The sequence below is a fragment of the Priapulus caudatus genome, unplaced genomic scaffold, assembly GCF_000485595.1.
Source record: "Priapulus caudatus unplaced genomic scaffold, Priapulus_caudatus-5.0.1 Scaffold1319, whole genome shotgun sequence".
In the NCBI taxonomy this organism is placed as follows: Eukaryota; Metazoa; Priapulida; class Priapulimorpha; order Priapulimorphida; family Priapulidae; genus Priapulus; species Priapulus caudatus.
This window is the reverse complement of record NW_014578380.1, coordinates 61757-74484: the sequence shown is the minus strand read 5'-3', so window position 1 is coordinate 74484 and position 12728 is coordinate 61757. Positions and strand designations below refer to the sequence as shown.

General features: G+C 45.6%; 1 protein-coding gene across 1 annotated transcript in view; it reads left to right on the top strand.

Annotated features, from left to right (window-relative positions):
- Positions 1-11999: 11999 nt before the first annotated feature.
- LOC106816231 (protein HIRA-like) overlaps positions 12000-12728 on the top strand; it is a 29447-nt gene continuing 28718 nt past the window's right edge. The window contains exon 1 of the mRNA XM_014820809.1: positions 12000-12173. Within this exon, the coding sequence (XP_014676295.1) occupies positions 12074-12173 (100 nt within the window). The 5' untranslated portion in view covers positions 12000-12073. The remainder of the gene's footprint in view (positions 12174-12728) is intronic.

Sequence of the window (12728 nt, the reverse complement as noted above, 5' to 3'; positions counted from 1 at the left end):
TAGACGAGCATTTTAAGCGTTATCTGTTTACTGTTGGCGAAATGGTTTACCTACTAAACCTTAAGCTATAACACGTTGCACTGAACACAGGCTAGAGCCAGGGGCGGTCGGGGAGTTCGAACGATCACCCCCCCGCCCAAGCAAAAAAAAATAATTTTGAAAATTTGTAAAGCAATTTCACCTCAGGTCGCTCCATTTTATGTAATTAATTGCAAAAATCTTCCATCGTGCGGGAGGGTGGAGACAGTGAACCACCCCTCTCGCGCACACCCTCCCCATGCTCGGTCGCTTGGCTCCCGCCGCCTGGTCAGCTTCGCGCCCTGGAGCAGGGGCATTGTATCAGGGGGGGGTCCAGGGAGTCCGGACCCCCCTTTGCTCGCGCAGAAAAACCCATCTGCGAGGGGAATCTAAATTTAAAATAAAATTCTGTGGAAGGGCCCCCCCAGATCTCCTGCCTGCGCGTGCTCGCAAACTTGGCTTACAGTGTAGACGCCCCCCCCGCTCCGGTACACAAATCGCTGTACGACGAACCTGCAACAGCAAATTGCGCAGACATTGAAAAACGACCCCACCCCAATAAAAGCTGGCCTTACTGGGCCGGCAATAACGCAGCTTATTTAACGTTTTTATACAGTTAGCCGAAAATGGTTAGAAACAAACGTGTATCTGCACACCCACCATACTTACAAACGCAGTACTGCACTCTTACCAGAGGTTTCGCAGGGGTAAAAAAATACGTTATTATATACATCTAGTCCAACTCATGAACAAACGTTAGCCATGAACGTTGAACTAAACTCGTTTAGTTTAATGGTTTTATATGGTTAGAAACAAACGGTAAGCTCACAGCCAACTACAGTAACTACGTTAATGGCTAATGTTTAATATTTTCAATCCCANCCTGAAACATCGTTTAGACGCAAAAATTAACACCTTCTGTTGTGTAAGAGCCACTACTTCCGCATACAAGGAAATTCTTGAGGATTTCTTACTACTTTGGACGGCGTGACAACGTTGCCCTAGTATAGTTGGCCTTGCTGGTAATGGATCTGGAGGATGGTACGTAATGATGTTTTATTTTATATTTGTAAGTCCAGGTCGACCCTCAAGGTAACCTTCGGAAAAAAACCCAGGCTGACATGATTTCACAACACTTCTAACAATTTCCTGGTCTCAGTAGCCACTTGTATACTACTCACTAATCTGATGACTTTACGACATGACTAAACGAGAGTTCTATTCTTTATGACCCCGGCTCACCCAACTACGTCAACAATACGAAAATTCTCGTCCCTTGAAAAACTACTCATTTGTCCCGCTGTAAATTCCAGTGTCCTTTCAAATCTTGACTTTTCCATTTTCCAACAGCTTTTTCTTTGCATTTCCCATAGTCCCTTTCAGCAACCTCAATCTTCTCAGTGGCGGTCTCTCTACTCGTCATCTGTTCCGAACTAGAAGTAACCCTATCATGGACCTTTGACAAGTGCATTATCGGCTGATATGACCCCACCATCGGTATTCATCATCAGCTAAATTCTAGGTGTCATTAATTCTGCTTGACCAAAAATCCAAGTTGCTTTCCGTGTCAATCCCAGTAGGTAGGTATATTCTCAGTGCCCCTCACGCAAACCAGTTTCAGTTCGTTCAGACCTAACTGATTGATTCCACCCACGAGAGTTTTCCAGTCGTTTTCTTACAGATTTCCATGTTCAGTGTCTCGTATCTGTTCGTGTCGCCATCTATCGGTGGGCGAAGTGCAACGTAACTGTCACTCGTTTTAGGTCGCCGTGCGGTGGTTTTGCACGACGATTAACGATTAATTACATGTAATTAACAGTTCAGACATGGTTCATTCAATTAGTTGATCGCTCGTAATTCCGGTGTCACTCACCCGTTGACCTTCTAAACATAGTTTTCCGGTGCAAACTGCGACTACAACTTCCGAAAAATCAAGATGGCAGCCTCCTCGCTAACTATGACGGATAACGGACAGCGGGTTTGTCAAGCTGTTCTGTCTTTTCACACACCTATTTCTTCCTAATGCTGACACAATTATCTCGGTAGAACCTCCAGAATGTTACGCCCGTTCATCACGTAAGTAGACAGCATTAAATAACAGCGGACAGGCGCTAAATTGACGACCCAGCAGCAGGACAAACCAACGAGAACGCCATCTTTCCTAGGAGAGAACCACGCATGCGCGCCGTTTAATACCAACATAAAATACATAGATCGTACATTTCGTACATTAGGAATCGTATAATAGAAATCACATCTTCTCCACAGATGCTGATAAAGTGGCCCTCATCTCATACGTAACAATACACACGTCTTCAGCTTGTACTGTCGCTAGCCGATCACAGCCGGTGAACGAGAGAATGATAAATTTAGAAGAATTATGTCGGTTTTTGGTCATTTTGTGAATCGTACAGGGACCGCGTGAAGTCATAAGCACTTCAGCAAACATCACCGTCTTGCTATGCGCATGTGGGTCTAATGATTAGCTCTTCATTTAGTTGTTTGCAAATGTTGTTATCCGATATAGACAATAATTTGAATTGTTCCTCATCAATAAGACATTATAATTAAATACAAACGTTTAATTACAAATTAATTAATAACTAGAAAGGGCAGTTGTCGCCAACTACATGTATCCCCCGTGTTCTCCCCAAGATGTGTAAGTATACGAAGTTTGGTCGCGCTAGGTCAATTAGGGACAGAGTTATAGAGCGGAAGGGAAATATGATGAAGGTCAAGGTCAAGGTCAAGGTCAAATAAAGGTTGCAGTGACCTGGTTTTGGTACGCGACACACCTTCTCCACAAGAAGTGTAAGTATACCAAGTTTGGTCACGCTAGGTCAATTAGGGGCCGAGTTATAGAGTGGAAGAGAAATATGATCAAGGTCAAGGTCAAATAAAAGCCGCAGTGACCTTGTTTTGGTACGCAACACACATTCTCCCCAAAATGTGTAAGTATACCAAGTTTGGTAGCGCTAGGTCAATTAGGGACCGAGTTATAGAGCGGAAGGGAAAAATTATCAAGGTCAAGGTAAAGGGTCAAATAAAGGTCGTAGTGACCTGGTTTTGGTACGCGACACACCTTCTCCCCAAGATGTGTAAGTATACCAAGTTTGGTAGCGCTAGGTCAATTAGGGGCCGAGTTAAAGAGCGGAAGTGAAATATGATCAAGGTCAAGGTAAAGGTCAAATAAAGGTCGTAGTGACCTGGTTTTGGTACGCTGCTCATCTTCTCCCCAAGATGTGTAAGTATACCAAGTTTGGTCACGCTAGGTCAATTAGGCGTCGAGTTATAGAGCGGAAGGGAAATTCTCTGCGGCGGACCGAGCGGCGGCGGCGGCTGGAGAGACATGAAACCATAGTATCTCCGCCAACTTCGTCGCGGGGGATACAATAATATATAATATTGGGCCGCCCTCATGCCGTCTCTATCAAATTTCATCCATCTCATCCAAGAATAGGTCTCTGGCTAACATGCTGTGCTTGAGCGACTAAAATTGCTCGACGTTGCTGAAACGAGACACGAATGACACGCTTCGACGCTGGCTCACCGCAGACGAGTGACTGCCTAGTGTTTGTGTGTAAATGTGAATGACTGCTCTCAGAGTGAGAGAGGGGAGGGGAGAGAGAGACATGTCACATACACACGCACAGACACACAGACACACGCGCTCGTGTGCGCAAACGCACAAACGCGCGCGCGCGCGCACACGCACGCACGCACGCACGCACGCACGCACACACACACACACACACACACACACACGTGCACGCACTCACGCACACTCACACACACACACGGTCTCTCTCTCTCGCTCTCTCACACATTCTCTCTTACACATGTGCACGCCGTGAGCAACCTTGGCGAAATGATCTCGCTTCAGGTGCAGCAACGCGACCTTTATAAACTACGCCAAACACCAACTTGAATAGCGATTGAACGTTGACAAGCACTGAATGGGGGCAACACACGCACGCACACACAGACACACACACGGACACACACACACACACACACACACACACAGACACACACACGGACACACACACACACACACACACACACTCAGACACATACACACGCGCGCACGCACGCACGCTCGTTGCCGCGTGCAACGTTACAATTCATCTTACCTGTCGCCAGCTTCTCATACACCGACTTGCCGTTGCTTGCTTTATATAGTTCTCAGACACAATAGAGTGCCCGCGAGAGCCCATATATACTTCTCCCCAGGCAGCGTCCAAATGACAAGACTTAGTGTAGTCAGTCAGTCGCTTGATGGCACACACACACACACACACACGCACGTACATGTACGCCTACGTCGCGCAGCAGTGATATACTAGACGATCTGCAGCCCGGATATACGCGCGAAGCGCGAACAGCGCCACCTCGTGGCGCCTTTTCATCCAACTCGCTGCCCTCTATGTAGAACTAACTACTCGAATCCCTCTGGGTACTACAGAAAGCCCGAGAATCGGTCAATTGAGCAGTTCTGGCGATTGCAGAAGCCTTTCGACTCTGCACGTAGGGCGAGAATAAATCCAATGGTCGTAATTGCTAATTTTTTTGGTTGGCGCGTTACGTTTTCGTCTATAAAAGCGATTTCTAATTTATTTAATTTAACGCCCTGAACTTATTCTCGTACATATCGCGTCCCAATGAATGGCGCGACGAGGCTCTCTTCGAGGGATTTTCCAGAGAATTTTCCTTAGACTGCCCCGCGGTGGAGAGTTTGACACGCTCCACTAACTATAACTTTAGTGTAGCGAAAGATACTTGGCCGAGTTAAGGCCCGTACGAGTCTAGCTGGAGTCGTGACGTGGGCCACCAGCCATCTTAGTTCTCCGCAGGCCTGACTGATTGATGGATGTTTACACTGAGAATTCCTTCGAGTTCGGATAGTAAGATCGCAAGCGATAGCAATATGGAATTTGATATGTCCTCTTGACCCGCGCGCTGCCTGGGTGGCGACGGCACGTCGTGCGAGCACGCGGCTGCGTGGCCGTGGGAGTTTTTACACGTAGCTAATCGTAAAACACGCGCCGCCACTGACACACAAATATATATATGCACATAACCCGTGGCGGCAGAGCGAGCGAGAGCGAGAGAGAGAGAGAGAGACAGACTGCGGGGAGTGCGAGAAAGAGAGAAAGATAGTGGGAGAACGCCAGATAAGGTAGGAAAATACGGCAGGTGACGGTACGACGGCGAGGATGTACAAACGCGTGTCAATCCATAATCGGAAACCCCCCCTCGAAAGCCGATGTAGCCGAGCCGATGTACGTACGTGTCCCGAAAACTCCGCGATGTTACGCTGCCCGCTATACGCATTCGCGCGCCGCCTTCCTTCGGCGCGCGAATGCGTATAGCGGGGAGCTTACGCATAGATCCCGCGGCCGCGTGCGCCCAGTCCCGCGGAAGTGCGCGGCTTAACCGCTTTCGGCGGTCGAGGAACAACGCATCTTTTGCGCAAGGCCATCTTGTATCCGGTCTCTCTGGATAAATGCAAACGCAGCTTCTATCAACAGCATGAAACGCGGCTTGAACTTGGAAGTGTGCGAGCGAGCGGGGGCTGAGAGCAGCCCGGCTTAAAACCGCGCGTGCGCGTCACTGCTACGATAGAGATGTGTGCACTATACTCAGGAGACTGTGGATGCATAGCAGGCAAGCAGGCAGGCACTACAAGCCAGCAGGCAGGTAGAACAGCCATGAGGGCAGCTAGGCTGCGGCAGCACAGACGGGCAGGTATACAACAGGCATGAAGGCATGCAGGTAGTATAGGCGGACAAACAGTCTCCCGAAATGCGCCTTGCCTCAGATTGCGAATGCTATTCTGTGCGTGACGCTATGAGAGATCACTGCCAGAGCAGGGCCCAGTAGATGGCTCACTATCACCCAGGACAGAAACTCTTGGTAGCACACCGCACTACACCCAGGCCATAGGCGAGGAACCATGGAGGCAACTGGTTAGAATTTAGCCGTGCTGGTCAGCCGCAACGCGACTTTTCCGAAGGCCGCATTTTGTAGCAGACGTTAGATTACGGCGCTGTTAAAATCCGCTGCTAGGTCGAGTGTGAAAGCGAGTGCAGCCGTGTTAAACTTAAATCGGAGCATTGCCTCCCACGCTTGACTGTGTTTCATTGTTGAATTTCATAGAATGTCATTATAGAACCGGCATGCATGAATTAGCATTTTACATCCTGTAGGGGGCAGTAGCATGCCATGCAAAATGGAGAGGGGCGAATTTCATATATATGTGCGAAAGCAATTTCTTATTGTTGGACAGCATTTGCTGTGTCATGCACAGTTCAAAATAAAGTGAGCTGCAAAAGGTTACGACTACGCAAATAAAATTTCGCGTGCAATGCATTCACATTAGTTGTCACTGCATCACGCCCCTAATTACATCATCCAATTGCTTTTATATCTCACAAAATATAAAATTCGTTTAGTGAGGCACATCTTATTATCTGCTTTCTAATTGCATTTAACTAAAGCTCCTGTGGCTATATTTTGATCACGTGCCCCTCCATCAATTTGCAGCAGAGGAAACGAGGGCACTTGGCTCGCACAATGCAAACAACACAGCCCCTGACCGATGCAGGTGGTGGCTTAATTACTAGAAACTCACGTTGGTTTCATTGTAAGAGCCAGTTGGCATGCGAATAACAATTATAGATCTAGTTTACATCGACACTTCATGCTTATACACGAGGTTACAACTTACAAGTGAAATCCTATGTAGATAAATTAATTTTGAGAATGGGTCTTTAATGACCATTTTTTTAAATCTGGTAAATTATCCAACACTGTTAACAACCAGAGAGACATGATACAAGATTGCGTGGCACAGCTTTGCTGTTGATCCCGAGCGCTGCGCGTGGATGAGACGCGCAGTTCCGCGGGATATGCGCACGCGACTGCGAGGATGTTCAAGTATGAAGCGCTGTCCGCAGTGGAGACGTGCGCCAAATTCGAGGCCTGGCGCATTTCTCCACAGCGGTCAGCGAATGGTCTGTAGTTTTAGGAGATAACAATGAAGACTTTGTTCTAAATCAGAACTATCGGCGGCTAAATAAGAGCAATATGCAGACCTTTGAATTTTTTGACTAGTCAGTCAAAGGACTTGTTGGTGGTCCATTATGCAGAGCTTCCAATTGAAATGGCCCCTGAAATTGTCAAGTGGAATTGTGTTTTTTGGAACCCCAAATTAAATGTCTCCCTCTTACATGCACCCCCTCCCTGATGAATCACGCATTCAGGCGTATAAACAATAACAGAGATGAAATTGTGTTGAGTTTATGGCTCTTGGCGCACGTGCATTGACGTACAAGACTGATGAAAGGGCTCAAGGATAGAGAGCATGGTTGTGAGAGCAAAGCCGATGTGTTATGCTACATAGTTGTCAATCTCGCCATGCTCTCTATCCTTGTACCACAGGCAGCTTGGAACGTCTCAATAAAAATAAATCTTCACACAATTTTTCACAATGATCGACTGCCTGTGTGCAAAATAGGTGAACGTATGTGAAACATATACGGTTAGTACTTACTGTGACATATCCGTGACTAACTGACACCACTAAATTGGTAAAATGTTCAATGCACCTTAAGAAATGTGAGAAATTACGAGGTTATCATCGCAGAACTCCCAAACACTGTAACGTACGTCACAAAGCTATAATATATGTAAACAAACACGCGGGTTGCGAGGTGCCTGCCTCCAATATCCATTTTGAGGCCCGCTAAGCCAAGCATAAAGCGCGGGCAAGACGTCACAAACACAGCTACGTTCATTGGCTAAAACAATCGAGTAGCGCGGTTATGGATTTTCGGAGTTATTTAATTTTAAGAAAAACTTCAATGTTCAATGAATGACGCACTCGTTCACTTCCGAAAGCGGGTAAAAATGCCTAATTTTTCCACTTCGGTGCGAAATGCATCGGCCGGGCCTTTCATTATTTACAAAAAGCAAACAGTCTCGCCAAACACCTACACGCAGTAACGGGTCACGTCGTTGACGCCCCATTCATGCCCATCAACAAAGAAGGCGGGGCTTATGCTGATTACGGAGATGCCAAAATCCAACAGAAGGACGTAGCGCAGTGCGCTAAACGGCGTGCTATTTTCGTTTTTGTGCCAAACTTTATCGTAGGAAACCGTTCTAGCCTAGCAGAATGCCCTAGTACCTGAGATCGCCGATTTGGTATTGTGATGGGTCCCCACCTTATATTATATTATAGAGAGGTGCGGCGTAGGCTGTGATTGGAAGACACAAAATGTCAATCCTCGGCGCACCTCGGCATCATGGCCGCATTACGTCCAGAATCATGTGAGAAAAAATACTTTCATCAGTGGAGCTTAGATTAACTGCTACGAACAGATAAACCACTTCCAAGCCACTTCAAGCCATCTATACTAATGCCATGTCTACATTAGGATAGGCAATCCAGCAGTGACTTGTTTAGAATTACATTAGAGTTACTGATGGAATACAATGATGATGACGACAACAGCGATGGTGAAATTAAAATATGACTGGGGGGGGGGGGGTCAGAACGTAGACATGAGCTAGCAGCACATACAGCAACAGTATGTGCTTCCTAAGATGCAAACTTAAGTTAAGTACAAGCGAACCGCTTTATCCAACCATGTAAAATAAAAGCTAGTTAATTTGTACCCTAACTCAAGGGCCTGTAGGAAGAACGTGCCTACTGTACGACCATGAACAGTTTTGTGCCGCAAAATTGTGGGGGTATGTGCCTCGCAAATTTTGATGCATGATCTTTAATGCTTCCGGTCTATCACATTGTCATTGGATACACACCCCCTTGAAGTTGAACGATTAATTGAACGATTGTCACATGTATATATATTACTCAGTGATTAAGATGCGAATACATCGCAATCAGAGAATACTATGCATAGTTACTCATATTATGCGTGACAACGATTCTCTGCCAGTATATAATATATAGATGTAGAATATAGAATATATAAAATAATATAGAATAGTACCGGTACTATTCTATGTAACGCACCTGCACTGCTGCGCATTTGATGTTGTTGACGTCGAGTACTCAGTAAAAGTTGATTGCACTTTAGCTAAGCTAGACGATCTGCAGCCCGGATATCCGCGCGAAGCGCGCAAACGCCGCGCAGCGGCAAACTTCGACTTATTCGCTGCCTTTCCACCAGGAGCTATAAGCTTCAACGGGTCCTAGTAAATGCCAAAGCCGTATAATAAGTGCGTTCAGCAGTTCTGGCCATTGCACGACGGCTTTCAGTACCCAGGTAGGTACACATTTCCTACAAATGCTCGTACAAAATGTTTGGCTAGTCGGCGCGCTTGGTTTGCTGTAAAAAACCGTTAACAATTTTAAACGTTTTCCGTCGAGACACGCCCACGGCGACTGCCAATCACCGAGACGTGTCTCGTCACGTGCGCCTACCAGCGAGCCGAGCGCTGTTGCTGGGCAAATTTCCCATGTTTATACATGACCGGTATACGGCCCGTACAAACGTCAGTCTAGCACATATGCCGTCCGATAGATGGCGTAACTACGCTATATACACACCATCACCACCATCACGTTGTGAGTTTTACCATAACTTCATTCAGTTGCCGTTTGTCCTTTACAGGTGAAATGACCAGTGTTATTAGTGCATTCCTTCATATTCATAGAACTAGTCTACTATATACCATAGATATATATACAACACATCCTATATATATATATGATGTTGTATAATATGTATGTATATACCTAGTACCTACTACTAGTACTAGGGCTATACTTAGCTACTTCCCCCCCCCCAGTACTACTACTACTACTACTACTAGTACTAGTACTAGTTACTACTACTACTACTAGTACTAGTACTACTACTAGTTACTACTACTAAGTACTAGTACTACTACTAGTTACTACTACTAGTACTAGTACTACTAGACTACTAGTACTCTTACTACTAATTATTACTATAGTACTACAGCTATTACTACTAGTACTAATACTATATATATAGTATAGTACTAGAGCTAGTACTACTACTAGCTCCAAGAAACGGTCTTTGCTAGGGTTAGAATACCCCTATACTATTACTAGACAACCCCTGCTTATATAGCAAGCAATTTATTTACTCTAGCTAGTTGCTCATACTGACAATGACAATGGCAGTGGGGCATTAGTCCGAGCCGACGCAGACCCCAGTAATGGGGGTCATGATAAACCCACACCCTCATATTAGCAAAGCGGAGTTATAACGTCTGCATTTGCGGACTAGGGGTGCGTATGATATAAGGTAAGGTCACATAGATGATAGAGATGTCAGATAATGTCTTAATTGTTTATATATAGAAACTCTCAGGAAATGATTACATACTACATATAATGCTTTAATGAAGTAAGCTGTATTGAAATGCTCCACTTTCGTCTTACTGCTGTCATCGAAAATCGAAAATCAAAATACTAACTCGTTCGTACACTCAGGATACCACTGCCACAATGCTAACACTATTTTTAAAGTGGGCGGAGCTCTGGAGAAATGCAGCGAATGGCGATTTTTAAAGAGCGTATGATTTCAAAGAGGTAACTGGGCGCACAATCCGCGTACTATTTCGTATCACTATTTTATAAAATTTCCCATTAAATAATGGTCCGATTTCTCTGATGTTTGGAACTTATAGTGAAAACGCGTAAGACCACACGGAAATGGAACCACGGCGAAATCATAAGCTTTGCTCTCGCCCCCCCCCATGTGTACGACCCCCCATGTAAGTCGCGAGTTGCTCCCACGTCCCAAATGTCTGCCCTCTGTGTCCCCCGCTAAAATTGCCGACTGTTTGCTGGCAGCTATGGATCTGTGCGCCGCCCTATGGATTTGGCGCACGGATCCATAGCTGCCAGCGCTGCATACTGTCGTAGGACGTTCCCGCGGTCACGTGCGCCTTGCCGCGGAACTGCGCGCAAGATCTGCGCACAGCGCTTCTGATCAACACCTCCTTTCGGCAACGCTTATCCCGTCTCATCTGGTTCATCACTAGCCACAACTTGGCACAAGTTCCCCTCTCGCTTAATACTACTCGTGTAACAGTCGGAGAGCCTGGTCGGTTTAGTTCATCACTACAGTACTAGTAGTACTAGTAGTAGTAGTACTGGTAGTTACTACTACTAGTACTAGTAGTACTAGTAGTAGTAGTAGTACGTAGTAGTAGCTGTAGTAGGTACTACTCTAGTACTAGTAGTAGTGCTCGTAGGGTCTATGTCCCCCAGGGTACTGCCGGAACGTACCCTGGGTACGGTCCGGTATACCGGAACGTACCCTGGTCACTATTTGATATAGTTAGGGTTAGGATTAGGGTTAGGATTTAGGGTTAGGGTTATGGTTATGGTTAGGGTTAGGGAGTAGGCGTAGGCGACTCCCTAGACTCGTTAGTGAAGTAGGCGAGGTACGGTCTGGCATATTAGATAGTACCAGGGTACGTTCCGGCAGTACCCAGGGGAGCATAGGCCCTCTCATCAGTAGTAGCAGGAGTAAGATAATATAGGACTTACTCCTGGACCCTGGTACTGGTAGTACTAGTACTAGTAGTACAGTCCACAGGCTCTTGGAGGCTCAAGTTTCGAAAAAGTATAAGACTATATTAGAAGCTTCGCTCTTAATATATATAATATAGTCTTATACTTTTTCGAAACTTGAGCCTCCAAGGGCCTGTGTACAGTCAAAGCACGTGTACACTGTATCATGTATGAAACAAAGCCAGCACACTGCACCCTTACAACATTGTGTCCAACAGATATAATACAATGGCATATATCCTATTGCTCTCAGTATAATAAAAACTGAAAAAGTTTGTTCTCACCTGTCGTTTCCGTCCACTCTTGATTGCTACCGTTGATTGTGTTCGTCCATGAAAAGTCCGCCAATGAGCAGCGCCACCTATAGTCAAATATAAATTCAAGATGGAAACCCCTGTACCGTAGTATTTGGACCGCATTAAATGCAGCCGTTTTCGCTTTTGTCCACACAGTTAAACATTTTCCGTAGAAATGAAGCTGCTCAAGCCGAGTTGGGTGAATCACGATGGAAAACCAATATTCTCTATTGATATTCACCCAGATGGCTCAAGGTTTGCCACAGGTGGACAAGGTATAGGCTATATAGCATAGGCCTACTCCTTAGGCTTAGAAGTTAGAGTCCTTTCTTTTCATCGTAAATAATATCTTGTCCGGCAAAACTGGACCGGGCGGACTTGCCAGTTTTACAAGAACTGTTAGTATACCGGGGTACTTTTCAGGTTGCCGCTGATTGTTGAATAGTATTTACTATGTATTCACAGTATTATAGAAGAAATATAGTATTTATACTATGATTAAAGTGAAATAATGATTAATGCCTAATGGTGAAAAATATTAAAGTTATTTAACTGAATTCATGTTTATATTATGTAGAGTGGTGTGTTAAGAGCTTTCGCACAACCTAATGAAGCTGAGAGGATCTATGTCCCCCGGGGTACTGCCGGAACGTACCCTGGTACTATCTAATATGCCGGACCGTACCTCGCCTACTCCACTAACGAGTCTGGGGAGTCGCCTACGCCTACTCCCTAACCCTAACCCTAATCCTAACGAGGGTTAGACACTAACCATTTTAGTTCACTAGTCCACAGGACTAGTAAAAGAAAAAATGTACTAGTCCTTCCAA